Consider the following 19,416-nt stretch of genomic DNA (forward strand, 5'->3'; position numbering starts at 1 on the left):
GTCACTACAGGACACCCAGTCCCGTCCCCCCCCCCCTCCCCCCTCTCTGGTGTGTTTAAACCATCCGGTCCTCCCCCCCCCCCGGGGGGTTCAGAGCAGTGTGTGCGAGAGAGAGGACAGACACACACACACACGCGCGCGGGTGGGACCTGAGACCCGAGAGCGCACCGGGTGCGGTTGAGCGGTCAGTCGGACTCTCGGGGTCGGTGGAGGGGGAGAGGGGGGAGTGGGAGCGGATGACCCCTTGGCAGCTCCCCGGCGGCGGCGGCGGCTCGGGAGAGAGGGGGGACCGGCGATGGGGGGCACCCTGGGCTGCCACCGCTCCATCCCGCGGGACCCCCTGGAGAGCGGTCGGCGCCGCAAGTTCAGCGCGGCCTGTAACTTCAGCAACGTCTCGGTCCGCCCCCCGGAGCGGCTGAACATCAACGCGGCCACGGAGGAGGAGCTGATGACCCTGCCCGGGGTGGGCCGGGCCGTGTCCCGCAACATCGTGGACTACCGGCAGCGCATCGGCGGCTTCAAGAAGGTGGAGGACCTGGCGCTGGTGAGCGGGGTGGGGGCCGCCAGGCTGGAGCACATCAAGCCGGAGATCTGCGTCAGCGGTCGGGGCGGCGGAGGAGGAGGAGGAGGGGGCGGCGGAGGAGGAGGAGGAGGCGGGGGCTCGGCCCAGCACTCTCCCGGCTCTCCGCCGCGGGGCGACCCCGCCGAGGCGGCCCCGCTCGACGTCGCCACGGCCACGGAGACGGCAAACGGCCGACGGGGCCCGAGCCGGACGGCGGCCGACGCCGTCGTCGTGGTCGTCGGCTCCCGCCAGCGGCGCGGCCCGGGCCGGAGCCCGGACGAGCTGCTCGGGGCCTCCTCCGCCTCCGCCTCCGCCGCCGCCTCCGCCTCCGCCGCCGCCGCCGCCGAGCGGTCCCGACCCCCGTCCGCCGCGCACACCAACGGGGGCCTCCACTTCAGCCCCGGGCCCGGGCCCGGGCCCCACCCGAGCCCCACCTCCCTCAGTCTGCACAGCGAGGACCTGGACCTGGACCTGGATCTGCCCCCCGGCGGCCCCGCGCAGGTCGTGGCGGCGCGGCCCAGCGTGGAGGCGTTCGGCGGCCTGAGGGCCGGGGGGCGGGTGCTGAGGCTCGGCAGCTGGAACCTGCAGCGCTGCTCCGCCGAGAAGGCCAACAACCCCGGAGTCCGAGAGGTCGTGTGCATGAGCCTCCTGGAGAGCGGGTAAACGGCTCCGCCACGGGGTTCACTGGGGCTCTGATTCCCCTCCACTCACTCCCCTCCACTCCCCACTCACCCACTCCCCCACTCACTCCCCTCTCACCCACTCACTGCCCCCTCACCCACTCCCACCCTCACTCTCCCCCCCCCCTCACCTCCACTCACTCCCCCCACTCACTCACTCCCCCCCACTCCTCCCCCCCTCCTCACTCCCCTCTCCCCCACTCACTCCCCCCTCACCCACTCACTCCCCCCTCACCCACTCCTCCCCCTCCCTCCTCACTCCCCTCTCACCCACTCACTCACTCCCCCCCACTCCCTCACTCCCCCCTCCTCACCCACTCCCCCCCTCCTCACTCCCCCCCCTCACCCACCCACTCCCCCCTCACCCACTCCCCCCTCACTCACTGCCCCCTCACCCACTCACTCACTCCCCACTCACTCACTCACCCCCACTCACTCACCCCCACTCACTCCCCCCCCACTCATTCACCCCCACTCACTCCCCCCCACTCACTCACTCCCCCCACTCACTCACTCCCCCCCACTCCTCCCCCTCCCTCCTCACTCTCCCCTCACCCACTCCTCCCCTCCTCCACTCCCCCCCACTCACTCCCCCTCACCCACTCCCCCCTCACCCACTCCCCAATTCCTTCTCACGGTGTCACAGACGGAGAAGCCGTGTCCGATGGCTGACAGGTCATGTGTGTGCGGTTCACTGTCCACTGGCGCTCTGCCGGGAACTGTCGGTCAATGCACTTATTTTCTCCACAGCCCCTGTGTGTGTGTGTGTGTGTGTGTGTGTGGCTCTGTATCTGTGTGTGTGGCTCTGTATCTGTGTGTGTGGCTCTGTATCTGTGTGTGTGGCTCTGTATCTGTGTGTGTGGCTCTGTATCTGTGTGTGTGGCTCTGTATCTGTGTGTGTGGCTCTGTATCTGTGTGTGTATCTGTGTGTGTGTGTGGCTGTGGCTGTGTGTGTGTGTGTGACTGTGTGTGTGTGTGTGGCTGTGTGTGTGTGTGTGGCTGTTGTGTGTGTGTGTTGTGTTGTGGCTGTGTGTGTGTGTGTGGCTGTGTGTGTGTGTGTGGCTGTGTGTGTGTGTGTGGCTGTGTGTGTGTGTGTGTGGCTGTGTATCTGTGTGTGTCTGTGTGTCTGTGTGTGTGTGTGTGGCTGTGTGTGTGTGTGGCTGTGTGTGTGTGTGGCTGTGTGTGTGTGTGTGGCTGTGTGTGTGTGTGGCTGTGTGTGTGGCTGTGTGTGTGGCTGTGTGTGTGGTGTGTGTGTGTGTGTGTGTGCTGTGTGTGTGTGTGTGGCTGTGTGTGTGTGTGTGGCTGTGTGTGTGTGTGTGGCTGTGTGTGTGTGTGTGGCTGTGTGTGTGTGTGTGGCTGTGTGTGTGTGTGTGTGGCTGTGTGTGTGTGTGTGTGGCTGTGTGCGTGGCTGTGTGTGGCTGTGTGTCTGTGTGTGCGTGTCTGTGTGTGTGTGTGTGTGTGGCTATGTGTCTGTGTGTGTGTGTCGGTGTGTCTGTGTCTCTCTGGTGTATCACTAGTTACACCAACTGAAATTGATGTGTGTGAAACGTTGTCAGGGTTCAGGTCCTGACAGTCTTTGCTTTATAAGCAAATGCTCAAACAAGCTGTAAACTTCTCTCAGAAACAGATGTAATCCCTCCTCTCCCCCCCCCCCCCACACACACACACCACCCATTTACTTAATTGAATGGGATCCCTGATTAATTATAGCTTAAAACATTCCGAAGCGCACAAGGATTGCCGTCCGCAGTTTTCGGTGTCGAGGTTTAATTTAAGAAAGGCATTTTTGCAAAACAAACAACTCCTCTGTAAAGTCCTCCGCTGTGTGTGTGTCTCTCTGCCAAATGACATGCCCTAAGTTCTAGGAGAAAGGTTAATTCAGCATTTTTAATGTTTTTACTCTTGACCGAATGCTGTGACATTTTGTGGGAACGGCTGTTTAATGTCATCCATCCCACCCCCCCCCCCCCCCCCCAACCACACACTCTGGACGTCACTTTGGTTCCTGGTTTCAGTCTTGTAATTGAAGCTTTACAAGGTGCTGCGTAGACTCTGCTGCCACTATCTCATTTCCCTGACGTAATCATTTCCAGATTTAAAAATGTAAAAGATAAAACTGTGTGGCCGAGGGAGGAGAGTGTTCTCAGTACAGTATAAGAGTATTGGTAGTTTAGTGGTCAAGACGCAAGTGCTTTGTGTTGGTTTGTATTGCGTGGACTTTCATAATTAAGAACCCTGTTCATTGATCCCCTTTTGCACAACCTCACCGTAGTCATCTATACACAGGGATCTTGTTCAGTAAAGGAGCAGCAAAGAAAGCCCTGACATACGCTTTCCCCTGCGGTTCTCATCTGCAGTACTGTGCCGTGTTGCCTTCTGTAGTCTGGATACCTCTCTCCGTGTAGTGCACGTTCTTTGCTGCAGCAAGTGCAGAGTTTGTACAGTTTGTGCTTTCAGCTCAAAGGATGCCGTGTGAGCCCAGTCAGCCCTTGTACGAGAAAACCGGAAACAATCGGAGCTGTGAAAACATGGCACAGTTCCCCTGAAGAACTAATACGTAGACAAGAGTTTGAAACCGTGATAGTTAACTGTCTTGTCCAATTAATGCACCACTTGATTTGGTTTTGAATATTGTCTGAGAAGCAGTTAGGATGACAGCCATGACATTGCTGTGTGCATAACTGGCTGCTGTGTTGACCTCAAAGTACACTCACTACACTTTACAGTGAATTCTGTGAAGTGCTTTAATGTCCTCTCGTCGTTTCAAAACCTTCCGCTTTGACCGTGGCATCCTCCCACCCCAACTCCCCTTGCCCTTCACCCGTCTTGATTCCAATCCCCAGCTCGTGTGCAATCCCTTCACTGTCCTGCCCCTTGCGATGTCCTCCCGACGTGAGAGTCGATCCATAAATGCAACTTGTTGGCTCTTGTTGTTGAAAAACGCTATATTCAAGGATTATTTGTTATTATTATTTGTTATTTTGTTATTTTGTTATTTGTTATTGTTATTATTACGAGACATAGTGGAGCAACATAGTGGCCTTCAGGATTCACGATGGGAGCCACAGAGAAATGAATATTTTATCGATTGAGAATACTTGCTTTTTGTCGCCTAATGTGTACACATAGGTTCAGCATTTGTGTAAAATATACATGGACGATGTAGTGGGTGGATGGGCGGGGGTGAGGAGAGAGAATGGGGAGGGAAATTTTATTTTCATTGGAAAAAAAATTATGACGGAAATTTTGGAGTGAATGCTAATAGGTTACGTATACAAGGGTATCATTTACAGCTCCAGGTTCACAGCTTGTAGTATCTGCCCCCCCCCCCCCACCACACACCCAAAATGGTGAAGGTTTAACCTGGCTTGAAACTGAGTCGCGCAGATCCAATCCACTGGTTTGTTTCTATCTCACCTGGGATGGCCTCGGTGTCTTAGTATCAGCCATGTGAAACATTGGTGAGGGTACACTCTGACTGGTGTACTATCTGCTTACTATCTGTTGAACAACATATATAGTGGTTAGAGCACTTGCCTTACAAGCGAGACACCTGGGTTTGATTCCCAGCAGGTCGAAATCTTGGGCAAGTTTCCTTACTCCGCACGCCTGATAATAATCCCCCCCAAAAAACAATAATATATTGGTCACTTCAGTCCACGACTGTTTATGGGACACTGCTGTGCGCAATTGGCTGCCATGTTTCGCCCACAAATGTACAGTCAATTCACTTTACAGTCTATTGTGTGAAGCGCTTTGAGATGAAGGTGCTATATCAAATGCAAGGATTATTATATACATATGTGTGTGTGTATATATATATACATAGCTCAGGGACAAATCATCCGTACATTCAACCATTACTTTTTTATAATCCTTTATTTAAATGTTACTCTCCGTTGTGAAAAGTGAAGGCAAAATTCAAAAAACTCCCCCACCACCCCCAAGTACCAAGTGGTAATGTGTTGTGACTCAATTAAACGTGCCAACTGTGCACAACTTGTGTATAAACTTTGCTTACTGGAAAGTTTGCCATTAATCTAACTTAATGAAGTGGCTGGACTCGGCTGTGCCAATGGTTGATCCTTGTTTTTCTAAGCCATTTGACAATGTTGGCATTAATTACACTTTTTTTCTAAAGAAAAGAAAAACGTGGATAAAAGATTGAGTTTTAATCTTGGTGGTATTAAATCTTGTCCACATCTACAGAAATGGGTCAACAGCAATAGGTGTTTTAACACGACATAGAATGGAACGAGATTCATCAGCTACACTTCATAAAACTAACCAAATCCAGACTTCTCCACTTTGTTCCATGCAACATATTGCTGCATTTACCAAACCTTAAGTTTAAAAGATTAACAATAATAATAATCCTTGCATTTGATACAGCGCCTTATCACGTCTTCTAGATGTCTAGAAGACATCTTCACAGAATATACTGCAAAGTAAATTGACTGTATTTTGTGGGGGAAACACGACAGCCAATTGCACACAGCAGTGTCCCACAAACAGTCGTGGATTTACTACAGGAGTCCTGCGAGAGACCTGGGTTCGATTCCCAACAGGGCAAAACCTTCGGCAAGTTTCCTTACTTCACATGTCTGATAATAATCCCTCAAGAAAAAAATAATAATAATAATAATTTGGTCACTCAATCCACGACTGTTTGTGGGACACTGCTGTGTGCAATTGTCTGCACACAGCAGTGTCCCACAAAATATACATTCAATTCATTTTACAGAATATTCTGTGAAGCGCTTCGAGAAGTCTCGAAGACGTGATTAGGGATAATAATCCCTCCAAAAGCAATAATAAATTGGTCATTTTCAATCTACGACTGTTTGTGGGACATTGCTGTGCGCAATTGGCTGCCGCGTTCACCCACAAATATACAGTCAATTCACTTTACAGTGTGTTCTGTGTCTTCTGCTTTGGGACATCTAGAAGACGTGAAAAGCGCTATTTCAAATGCAAGGATTATTATTATTATTAAGGATCATTATTATTGTTTTAAACTTAAGTATTTACTGAGAGGCTTTAACAACAACTGTGTTTCCACAACAGTTTTTGTGTGTGCAAAGCTGTTATACTACACAACTGCACGCATGCACGCACACATATATACACATACCTACCCACACACACACACACATATATGTCCACATACAGTGTGCTGTGTACTAAATGTCAGACTTGTGTTTGGTAAATGCAGCAATGTGTTGTATGGAGCCAAGTGGAGAAGTCTGGATTTGGTTAGTTTTATGAAGTGTAGCTGATGAATCTCGTTCCATTCTATGTGATATTAAAGCACATATTGCTGTTGACCCATTTCTGTAGATGGACAAGATTTAATACCACCAAGATTAAAACTCAATCTTTTATCCACGTTTTTCTTTTTTTTCGAAAAAAGTGTAATTATAGCACAGAGCCTTTTTGTCCACTGCCATTTAAGCCTTTTATTCAAAACATTTTTCCTCTTGCAAATCTTTGAGCCTTCCTTCCGTGAGTTAAGCTGACTCCAGAAAAACACAAGAGAAATTTACAGAAACCTATTGCTGAACATTAGAAAATGTCTCAAATAGGCTTTAATTATGTAAACTGAATGGCACCATCCTCAGTAGGACACAACAACAACAACAAAATTACATTTGTAAAGCGTCTTTCACATCGGGAGGACGTCCCAAGGCGCTGGACAGACAGAGTTATGTACCCGAGCTGGTGGTGGGGGAGGGTGGAGGGCAGCAGGGGGGAGGCCGGGAGATCGAAAGCACGGTCGAAGAGGAGGATCTTGAGATGGGTCTTGAAGGTGGCGAGGGAGGGGGCGAGTCGGAGGGACTGCGGGATGGAGTTCCAGAGGGCACAAGCATTCTTCTGAGAAACGCATAACAGGTACTTTATTGGATATTCATATTTTACCCCCAACTAAATTTGTTTTCATATACACAGGAGAAGAATGCTTCAGTGTTCCATGAAATGTTTTGAAGTATTGTGTTGGAATTTATATAATCCTTTTGCATGCATTAGAAGCACAGCACAGTGTTATTTTTCTTGATTTATTTTAAGTTGCCTCTGATACAAAGGGAATCGAGCTTATTCACAGGATATGAAGTGCATTTTACAGATCTTGTGCTATTGATTTTATTCACCAGTTGACTCAGAGGACACAGCAGATGGTTCTAACGGTACTGTCCGCAAATGTAATTGAGAGACAGAATTCTTGTGTTGGTTGTTTGGAGTGTTGAAACCTCTCTCTATTCACTGTATTTAAATTTTTGATAATACACCGACGGCTTTTGCTACATCACTGTCCAGAAGTGCACTTATCCGCCTACAAAAAGCAAGTCACTGCACTTGGGGGTGCCTTGGGACGTCCTCCCGACGTGAAAGGCGCTCTATAAATGAAATCTTGTTGTTGTTGTTGTTTACAGTACATCCTGTGTAGCGCTTTGAGATTTCTTCCTGACGTGAAAGGTCCTATATCAAATCCAAGGATTATTTTTTTCTTTATCTGAATGAACATAGCACAATTGTAGTGGGATCCTTCCTCCTCAGACTATAGAAAATCAACTGAAAACATGTCTCTGCATTATTGTATTCTGCGGACTTAAGACCAGTGCATTCTTCACTGTGGCACATCTGTTGGCTTACGTAGCTACAGTTGCATAGATTGGTACAACTGTGTTGCAGAAGTAGTTCCCTAAATGAGAATTTTCCTGCCAGCACCATTTACTTCAACAATTACATAAAAGTAATGTTTACTAGTGCAAGAGTCACTGGGCTGCAGCCAAATATTTGGGTGCCATTTCACATTCAGTGTCCGTGGTTTTCTTTAGTGCCAAGAACCATATAAATGTTGTTTTATGCTTCTTAAGGTTCACGTTTTTAATCCTTGAAGTAATGGCTTCTGAAAGAGATTTATCGAAGCTCTTAACGGTACTTTTGCGCTTACACACTACAGTGATGGTTTGAGTATTGCCATTGAAACTGTCAGACATGGAAAATGTGTCCTTACTTTCCTTAGAAGTTTATTCAGGAGAGATTCTCTTCAGCTTTCTATTTTATGTCGCCTTTGGCTACATCACAGTGGCTCTGAACCAGAGTGACTGATTGTAATTGCAGATTTTACTTATTTTTCCCTCAAGTTTAGGAGGTTGCCTGACTGTTTAGAAGGAGCTCACACAGAAATCTATTCCTTAGAGCTGCTCCCATGGACAGCACAGGGCAAAGCCACCTCAATGTACTACTGCTAATAATCCTTGTATTTGGTATAAAACCTTAGCATGTTTGAGATGTCTCAAAGCGCTTCACAGGATTTATTGTAAAGTCTAGTGACTGTACTTTTTAGGTGAATGGAGCAGCCAATTTGAGCGCAGCAATGTCCTCTAAACAAACATGAAATGAATGACCATTTTATTTGCATTTTGAATGACTGGTGGCCAGGACCCATCTCATCCGAAGTACGGCACCTTCGACCATGCATTGATTTCCCCAGCGCTGCCTGCAGTGTCAACCTGGACTGTCAGACCAGCAGGATTCTGAATTTAACTGGGAGGAGGGAAATGAGAATGAGGCATGCGAGTTATCATCAGGAAAATCTTTAACCCATCCACAGAACGATTTTGCACTTACTTGCCACATAGCAACAAGTTTAGTTTCAATTACATTTTTTCACTTTTTATTAAAAAAAAATTGCTTCTGAACAGGGATGGAACACCAGTGTTTACGCTTGTGCAGTATCACAGACTTCATTCCACTTCGCTTTCCCCTTCCTAACCATTTGTTTCTCCTAACGGGGGAGCAGTAGGCTTAACAAGGAGCAAGTCGCATTAAGGGCTTTTTTTTTTACACAGGTTCTAGCCATGGCTCTGTAAGATACAGCAACACCATGTTACAGTTTGTGTTATTCTGACAGCCCCGGTGTTGATAGCTGCAGCCAATGACACTCTTTATCATGATCTAATGGTTGGAGAGCTTCAATCGTCGCTCTGTTCCTGTGCTGTACTCAGCATCTGACCATTTGTTTTTGTTCCTGCTTGTTAAATGCATGGATATGACTGAGCCCTTTGATTTCCTGTTTGTGCGGTTATTCCAATAGATTGTAATTGCTGAAACATTACAGCCGGTTCCAATGCAGAATGCATTTGTGTCTTTAAACGTCCAGTGGTAATCTTCGGGGAGGTTTTGGTGTTGTACAGTCTGTCACTGGCGGACTACGTGTTTGTGAGTCTTTCTCTTGAGCTGGAACACCTGTGTACTGGCTCAACAGTCAGTTACTGTTTCTCTTCGATGGGATGGTGGCACTCTTCTGTTTGGAAAAGCAAGACATTTTATTTGCAAGATTGTAAAAATATTTTTAAATAATTTGTGATTGGACTTTCTCATGATCAACAAGTGGTATAAATGGAAGACAGTTTATCCCCCTACTGAATGGGTCATATGTGGGGGAACGAGAGCCTGTGTGTGTGTGTGTGGGGGGGGGGGAGGAGGAGGAATGTTTTCCCTGGTCTGCACCATGCACAGTCTCCGAACCCCACTTGCTGTAACCTGCCCCACACACTGGCTTTAAAAACACGTTAACAGAAGAGACTGTCAATGGCTATCAATTGATCTCCTTTTCCACACAGTTTGATTCACGATAGGGTCCCAATCTTAAGAAGCTGATGGGGGAAAAAAAGAAGAAAAAAATGTATGTTTATGTTGAACATCTCAACGTGCTTTATAAGTGCATTAATTGTTGTCAAATGTCGTGACTTTTTTTGTGGATAAAAACAGCGCACATTTGCATCATTGTGTCACTCAATCCACGACTGTTTGTGGGACACTGCTGTGCGCAATTGGTGTTTTGTCCACAAAATATACAGACAGCTCACTTTACAGTATATTCTGTGAAGCGCTTTGAGACGGCTCATATCCACCTGACACAGGCAGATGGGACCTTGATTTAACATGACATCCACTGGCTGGTCTGACATTGCAGCCGGCAGCAGCCACATTACTGCACTGCTCACATTATTAACTCGATTCCCGACGTGATCCAGAAAGCACAACAAAGATTATTTTCGGATCTCAGAATCTCTTTAGAATCTCAATTAAAAACTGGCATTGCAGGAGTCTGTTTCTAAATGATAAAATGCGCATGTCAGCTCCCAGCACATCCCATCTTTCTTTCACAACTTTGCTGCGTAGTTTTTTGGGTCCTGATCGTGACTGTTCTGCTCAGCCCCAAAATGGCTTCTGTCAAATCCTGTGCTTCCCCACCACTGCAGGTTTCCATAACCATAGCGACAATAATACGACCAGGAGAGATTTTATAAACCAACAACTTGCATTTATATAGCGCCCTTCACGCTGGATAGCGTCCCAGCATAAAACACACACACGCATATATATATATATACATACATATATATATATATATCTAGATAATATGCTTGGCTTAATTCTGTAGTTTGAAAAAGGAGTTTCTTCAGCTGTAATGATTTCAAAACTTGGGTAGATTTTTTTTTTAAAAACTCAAAATTAAGAAAATGTTAAAGTTTGATTTTAAAAACTTTTTGCAGACAGCGAGCAGTGTGACTGTGCGGCAGGCTGTTTTTTTGAGTGTTTATTGAGCCTTGAAACTGAATTTTTATGCACAGTTGAATCTGAGTCATCTTGGATGAATGGCTGTATCGCTCCTCATGTTAATTCCGTTCTGATGTTTGGTTCAGCAACTTCTCTCAGCCAGTTTCCTGATCACTACCAGCATTTAATGTTTAAATATTAAAAATCATCTGTTAGCAGATTGAGTGGGGTTGATCCTAATTATTTGTAATTATGATCCTAATTATTTGTAATTATGATCCTAATTATTTGTAAATAATCCATCCTCCTGTTTGTCCCGTTACGTCAAAGTAACAAATGCCTCCTCTCTCTCTCTGTGACCAGGCTTCCTCTGCCTCCTCGTTCTCCTGGACCTCTCCACTGCGTTCGACACAGTCGATCACGCCATCCTCCTCCACCGCCTCCCCTGGGACCGCACTCATATGGTTCGAGTCCTACTTAACCAACCGCCAGCGCTTCATCTCGGTAAATGTTTTTTCCTCTCGCCCCCAGCCCGGTCACCTGTGGGGTACACCAAGGCATACTTGGCCCCCTTCTTTTCCTCATCTATATGCTCCCTCCTGGCGATGTCATCCACAGACATGGGGTCATGTTCCACATGTATGCAGATGACAAACAAATCTACTTCTCCTCTTCCAGCTGCTTGTTTGGTGGACATCAAAGCATGGATTAGCACAAATTACCCGCAGCTGAACGTTGGCAAAACGGAAGCTATACTCTTTGGCTCCCATCAACATCTTCTCTTCTGTGGCTCTGAACTCTTCAACTTCCCTGGGCTTTCCCTCAGACTATCCAAACGTGTGTGCAGCTTAGGCATTAGGTTCGATCCCCAGCTTTCCTTTCTACCCCACATCCATTCCCTGACTAGGAGCGCTTTTTTTCACTTCCGTCACCATTGCCCGTCTCCGTCCGTACACAGCTGAAACCCCCGTCCGCACCTTGGTCACTTCCCGGCCGGACTATTCCAATGCCATCCTCACTGATCGCCCCAGTTGCACCATACACAAAACTCTGCTGCTGGATATCCACCCGCACAAAACTTTGTACCCCCATCAAACCAGTCTTTGCCAGGCTCCACTGGCTCCCGATCACCAAATGGATCGCCGTCAAGATCCTCTCACTCATTTTCAAATCCCTTCATGACCTCAAACCTCCCTACCAGTCCGACCTGCTTACCCCCCCCCCCCACTCCACCACCCGCTGCTTCCACTCGGCCGGCTCCAGTCTCCCATTTGTCCCTCGTGCTCTCCGCTCCACCATCGGTGGCCGTGCCTTCAGCCACTACGTTCTGAAACTCTCTCCCTCGATCCCTCCGCCTTGCCTCCTCCGTCATCACCTTCAAATCCTGCCTAAAGACCTTCCTTTTTGATCGTGCTTACGGTCACCTCCTACCCGCCCTCTCCCCGCGGCTCGGAGTCAGACTCCGCCACTGTCAAGCGCACCAGGACGCTACCCCACGTGAAGGGCACTATATAAATGCAACTTGTTGTTTCAGTTTTACAGGAAGGGTAGCTGCTGATTGAAATTTAGCAGAAAGAAATTACATTAGCAGCTTTGTCGCTCTGCTGCACTAGTACAGAGGGCACACATACAGTCAGAAATTCTTCTTGTCTGTTGCATCAAGCAATCAGTTTGAAAGTTAAAAGGATTGCTTTTCAACAATGTTTTTGATCATCTTTCTTTTCCCCCTCCTCCGTCCCCAGCTCAGTCTCCCAGTCAGCTCTGAAATGCTTTGATTCAACCTCCTGACGTGAAAGGTGTCATATCAATGTAATTGTTTTTGTTGAACTTTGGAAGATAGTTTTCTCTTAACTTTTAAGCAATATTTTAGTTACAATAAGACTACAACAACAACAACAAGATTCCATTTATAGAGCGCCTTTCACGTCAGGAGGACGTCCCAAGGCGCTGCACAGTTGGGTCATGACCCGAGCAGGGGGGAAATGGTCAGGGTGAGGGAGGGAAGGGAGGGAGCGAGGAGGGGGAAATGGTCAGGGTGAGGGGAGGGAAGGGAGGAGAGAGGAGGGGGGAAATGGTCAGGGTGAGGGGAGGGAAGGGAGGGAGAAATGGTCAGGGTGAGGGGAGGGAAGGGAGGGAGGGAGGAGGAAGAGAGTCGAGAGGGGAGCTGAAGGCTCGGTCAAAGAGAAAGGTTTTGAGACCGGCCTTGAAGGAGGAAAGGGAGGAAGCGGCGAAGGCACTGGGGGATAGAGTTCCAGAGCCTGGGGGCTGAGAGGCTGAAGGCCCGGCCACCGATAGTAGGGCGGTTGGGGCGGGGGACGTGGAGCAGACCGGAGCCAGAGGAACGGAGGGTACGGGCAGGTAGGTAGGGGGATAGTAGGTTGGAGAGGTAGGAGGGAGCAAGGCCGTGAATGGCCTTGTAGGTGAGGATGAGGATCTTGAATTCAATCCTCTGGGGGATGGGGAGCCAGTGGAGGCGAGCGAGGGTGGGAGTGATGTGGTCGCGAAGCCTGGTGCGGGACAGTACACGAGCTGCAGAGTTCTGAATGACCTGCAGCTTGTGGAGGGAGGTGCCGGGAAGGCCGGCGAGGAGAGAGTTCCCATAGTCGGCTGGACTAAGCTGGAAAAAAAGATTACGGATTGCGTTGTGCTGATTTTTAATTAAAAACAGTAACAATCCAATGTTTACAATTTTTGTAAACCATAATCTGCAAAGCAAATCAACACCTGCCATGAAATTACAAACAGACAGCCACAGGCATAGTTATGTGAAGAATGGGGTAAAAGGGATACAGCTAGTCCAGGAATGACAAGGATCTAGTGGGTGTGGGTCTAACCCATCCAGCCTTGAGTTCTAGTGGATAGTTCCCATAACTATCTTCAAACCCTTAAAAAGTACAGAAGTCACAAAATAAATAGCGATTGAAAGGGAGAGAGTAAAAAACAATCTGCGTCGGCTGATGACTGCATCCCTGAAACTCTTGAAGTTCCCCCACCTTTACTCTTGCAGTTTTCCTTGGTTTTGCTCAGTTGGGTGTCTAACACATATAGAAATCCATCCTCATCAGCTATCTGACTAGCTAGTTATTCCTGGAAGGGGCCCCTGTTGTTACCTGTGAAGGGGGCCCTATTTAGCCAGTTTAGGTCCTATGTGAATTATTCCTCTCTCTCTATTAAACCTGCAGGCAAATGCTCTCAAGATGCAACCTTGGAATTTGATTTGCTTAGGTATAGCACCTTTCACAACAGGAGGACATCGCAAAGCTCTTCAATATAATAATAATCCTAACATTTACTATAGCGCCTTAGCACTGTCCAGCACCTTGGGACATCCTCCTGACATGAAAGGCGCTCTGCAATTGTAATTTGTTGTTGTTATCACGTTGTTGAGATGTCTCAAAGCATTTCACAGAATATACTGTAAAGTGAATTGACTGTGTATTCTTTGGGCGAAACGTATCAACTAATTGGGCACAGCAGTATCGCACAAAATGACCAAAATGTTTTTTTATTAAGGGATTATTCCCCCTGGAAAGCGATCTGCCAGTCAACTGACAAGTTACTGGTTCCTACTTAAGGCTAGCTAAACAGAGGCGTGTGGAGTAAGGAAACTTGCCTAAGGTTTTGCCTTGCCCGGGAATCGAATGCAGGTCCTCATTGCCAGGCGAGTGCTCTAACCAATACACTACAGGATTCGAAATGAGTGAGTGTGTGTTTTGTGGGCAAACTGAATTCAAGGCTTCAGTGAATTGGTCTGTACAACGTGTATAAGAATCAAATGCAGAATATTTTCAAAGGTGGCTAATGACGGAAAAAGATGACATTAATATGAAATAAAAGAAGTGAAGTGACGGAAGAATAAGCATCGGCCATCCTGTGGTTGCACAGTTTTTGTGTTGCATAGCTGATTGAAAGGCCGTTGGTATATATTTAGAAATATGGGAGTGAAAATGCAAAGAGTTTATAACTGGTTTGATGTTGACTTCAGTATTGTTGCTGTTTAGGGAGGTCATATGGAAATAGAGCCAATTATAGAAAAATGACACTTGTTTTCCACAGAATGGTATGTTAGTGTTTACTGAAGTGAGAAACCGTGGAAATTAATTTCGCTATACAATTTGTGGGTTGCTGTTCTACAAACATGTTAGTTATTCCAAATGAATTCGCTGGGGATGAGTCTGCATCTATCTTCGTGTGTGTATGTGTATATATATATCATATATACACTAATAAAACGACAATGTCTGTCTGCACTTCAAGAAGGATCCCAATAACCGATTGATGTAGAGACATGATTTATACCTCATGGGAAAGGTCTTGTAACTAGGAGTGACATGGGCATATTTGTTTTTGGGTATCTCCTATCGTTTATGAGTTATTTTCAGTTTTGCGTTGTTCACTGCAGTTACACCTGGTGGTCGCCAAGTCAATGCGGTGCTGTGGCATCATGCGTCACAGAGCACCTACGTATGTACGCACGCACTGCAGCTATACCTGGTAGCCGCGCCGGCTGACGAATCAATGTGGCGCAGTTGCATCCTGTGCCACAGAGCACGCGTAGCCAAGTGGCAGGAACAAAATAAAGAACACACACCAAGCTAAGCTGTGGCAACAACAACAAAATTACATTTTAAAAGCACCGAGTCCTCCCACTGAGCCCTCGCAAAACGAGCCCTCCCACAGGAGTCCTCCCAGATATTTATAGATAAAGATGATATGACTGTGTGTTAATCTACATTCCCTATCGGATCCTTCGGTTACAAGGGTAGCTGCAACGGGTACAGCTATTTATTAATGCAGAAGGTGCTATGGACATGAGTTGCCATTATAAGTGAACATTGTTAAAGGTCAAAATGCTGTTCCTATTCTGCTGAATAACAAGTGAACTGTTTTATTTGTATCAACACTGAAGATGGGAGAGCCTGTGCTGCAAACTGAAATCAGCTTTGTTGGGAGGAGGGGCTGTCAAGAGAAGAATAAGGTTAACCGGAAAAACATTGAAACACCAAAACAACAGCTATTCTATTCTATTTTCTCTAATCTCTGTTTACCCAGCAGTAAGTAGCAACCCGGTTGTTAGTCGATTGGTGGATCACTTTTCCGGGGGTAATGTTCCCTTCAAAAATTATAAAAGAAAAACAAAATTTGGTTACTCAATCCATGACTATTTGTGGGACACTGCTGTGCGCAATTGGCTGCCGCCTTTCGCTGACAAAATATACAGTCAATTCACTTTACAGTATATTCCGTGAAGCGCTTTCAGACGTCTCAACGACGTGGGAAGGCACTATATCAAATGCAAGGATTATTATTATTTATTATAATTTTCTATTCTATTTATGTAGTTTACATTAATGTTTTACTTTTGGTAGCTTCTTTTGAACTATTTACCCAATTATCTGTAAAATGAGTGTGCTCTCAGACATTGAAGGTAAACACTTTTTAATGCGTGGTCCGGCCAGCTGGCGCTTTAATGTAGTTGCACTTTACGTGGAAATTTATCGCACAGATAGAGGTCATTCGGCTCATTCTGTCTGTATGGCTCTTTTAAGAGCAATCCTTTCTACCCGTTCTTTCCTCATGCCCCTGTATCTTACAAGACTGGCTGGCACATTTCCTTTTGTACCCGATGGTTTTGTACTTGGCTTCTCTCCCCACAACCCCAATTAAATTGACCATGTTTGCTAGACTTCCTTTCTACTGTGGCTCAGGGTAAAACAGGTCATCTGTGGGCCCACTTTAAGCCATGCCATCCCTATACTAATATCCTGACACAAAGCCATAAATTCCCTTTAATAATACTCATTCCACTACTTAATTATTTTGCAGCCACAGCAAAGTTGATGGCATGAGGTGTGGTCAGATTTCACCATTGTGAGCATGCTATCACCCCCATTTTCAATGCTTTATCCTCTAATTTTGTGTACGGTCAGCTGCAGCAGTTGGTCAATTGTTAAAGGTGTTTTCAGACTTGTCTGATGCAGTAATGCTGAGGGCTTAGCTTTTAAACCTCCCATTAAAATCTTAAAGACTGCAGTTTGAAGTCATGCCAGGAGAATGTTTTTCCTGTTCAGATACTACCATCACACATCAGAGTTCAAGTTTAATCAGAACAGTTGTTACACTTGGGGTGTACAGAACAGATTTATAACCTTGTGCTGTATTGTTTTTAATTTCACCCTTCTCTTTCTCTCTTTCTACCCCCACCACCACCACCATGACCAAGTTTCCATTATTGAGATGTGTTCGGTGTTGGAGAATTTTGAATGCAGACATTGCAAATCTAAGTGAGAAGACTGAGAGAATGCTTATTGCAAAGGAAACCTAATGGGTTGTGCAGTAACTGCTTTACACAAGGTGTACTTGGTGCAGACCAGCTAATGTCAGAATAACATTCCATCAATCATCATGTTCAGACTTCCAACATCTCTCTTGAGCATTGTATCACAAAGGTGTTTATACTCGAACCAAATGATCATAAATTCAGATGCCAGGGTTGTCTGTCCATCTGATCTCACCAATGCTGACACCACTTTCTTGAGCATACTGTACTATCTGTTCATATACAAGACCTTTCTGTTTGTCTTAGAATTGATACGTTTCCAATGAGACTGCTTTCAACATCTGATCCACTACACATGGCTTTCCATTTAAATAGAATTCTGGTGACTATGTAACAACACAACAATAATTTGCATTTATATAGCACTCTTCAGGCAGGTGGAATCTCAGAATATTTAACAATGGTGGGCTTTGACACCCAGCTGGGGAGAGAGGGGAAGTGACTGTAGGCATTCAGAGGAAGGTCTTCAGATATAATCTGAAGTTGGGCAAGGACGGAGTAAGGTGGAGCGATTGAGGCAGATAGTTCCATAGTGACTGAAAGCATAGCCGCAGGTGGTGGACTGGAAGGGACAAGAGGCATGAAGAAGGCCAGAGGGAGTATGCGGAAAGGGATTAGTGGAGTGGGGTGTAAGCAGGTCGGAGAGGTAGTGAGGTGCTTAGGCGTGAATTGATTGCTTGGTGTATTGGTGTCAGAGTGTGAATTGAATGTAATGTAATCCCTGTAAAACAGTTGCCCAGAAACAGAACTTGCAAGTAGTAATTGTTTTAAAAATACTTTTCTTCTCGGACTGAGTCAGTTGTTGGATTGTGCCAACGTCCAGGGAGAAAGAATGAGGAACCGTTTATTTGGTAATGAATAGAAACTTCTCTGCTCCAGGGAGATTGTTGTTGTCTTATAAACCTCGAGTTCACACTATATATTATAGTTTCAGAAAAGTAAAATGAAATCTCAAATTATGAATTGTTCCTCTCCAGAGATCATGAAGGCAAACCTCCAGAATATGCCTCCATCCAACAATCTCTATGATTTAATTCCTGTCTCGCTTCCCTTCAAAGACTGCTCTTTTTCCATCCCTTCGCCTCCCCCCTTCCAAACACCAGAGACATGAAAATATTGTGTCCTGCAGTGCATTTTCTCAAGTTTATCTGTACCCGTGTCTTCCAGTGCTGTTGCAAAGCAGATACTTATCCAGTTCAACCAATAAACATCAGCTATTCCTCTTAAAACTTTGACTACGTATTCCCACCATATAACCATTTTTCTGTGGTGGTGAGGAGGTGGAGGAAGAAACATTTCTTCTGAAGTCTAGATACCACTTGAAGCCTGTTCATTTTAAACCCATGTCTTGTAATTCTGGCCTTGTAGTCGGTCATAGAATAATAATAAATAATCCTTGCATTTGATATAGTGCCTTTCACTTAGAATCATAGAACTTTACAGCACAAAAGGAGGCCATTCAGTCAATTGTGCCTGTGCCAGCTCTTTGAAAGAACTACCAATTAGTCCCACTCCGCTGCTCTGCAAATTTTTCCTTTTTTAGTACCTATCCAATTCCTTTTTGAAAGCTAATATGAATCTGCTTCCACCACCGTTTCAGGCAGTGCATTCCAAACCGTAACAACTCTCTGGGTAAAAATAAATCTCCATGTCTCCCCTCTGGTTCTTTTACCAATTATCTTAAATCTGTGTCCTCTGGTTACCAACCCACCCGTCAAAGGAAACAGTTTCTCCCTATCTACTCTATCAAAACCCCACATAATTTTCAACACCTCTATTAAATGTCCCCTCAACATTCTCTGCTGTGAGGAGAATAATCCGAGCCTCTCTAGTCTCTCCACATAATTATAGTACGTCATCCCTGACATAATTCTGGTAAATCTTCTCTGCACTCTCTCCAGGCTCCTAACATACTTCCTATAGTGTGGTGCCCAGAATTTGACACAATACTCCAGCTGAGACCTAACCAGCGATTTGTAAAGGTTTAACATAACTTCCTTTTATATAACTTGCTTTTACACTGTATGCCTCTCATTACAAAGCCAATGATACCATATGTTTTTCTAACAACTTTGTCGCCTTGTCCTGCCATCTTCAAACATTTGTGTATGTGGACCCCCAGGTCTCCCTGCTCCTGCACCCACTTTAAAATTGTTCCATTAATCCAATATTATTATATTATGATTATTTATATTGCCTCTCTTCATTCCTCCTCCAAAAATGCATCACTTCACACTTCTCTTCATTAAATTCCATCTGCCATGTTT

At 46.2% G+C, this 19,416-nt stretch overlaps 1 protein-coding gene across 1 annotated transcript in view; it reads left to right on the forward strand.

Moving 5' to 3' along the window:
• Nucleotides 1-208: 208 nt before the first annotated feature.
• The window catches only part of LOC103176335 (endonuclease/exonuclease/phosphatase family domain-containing protein 1), a 42,777-nt gene continuing 23,569 nt past the window's right edge, over nucleotides 209-19,416 (forward strand). The window contains exons 1-2 of the mRNA XM_042346044.1: nucleotides 209-611; nucleotides 657-1,221. Coding sequence (XP_042201978.1) covers nucleotides 296-611; nucleotides 657-1,221 — 881 coding nt within the window. The 5' untranslated portion in view covers nucleotides 209-295. The remainder of the gene's footprint in view (nucleotides 612-656; nucleotides 1,222-19,416) is intronic.

The sequence above is a fragment of the Callorhinchus milii genome, unplaced genomic scaffold (genome assembly GCF_018977255.1).
Source record: "Callorhinchus milii isolate IMCB2004 unplaced genomic scaffold, IMCB_Cmil_1.0 Scaffold2, whole genome shotgun sequence".
NCBI lineage: Eukaryota > Metazoa > Chordata > Chondrichthyes > Chimaeriformes > Callorhinchidae > Callorhinchus > Callorhinchus milii.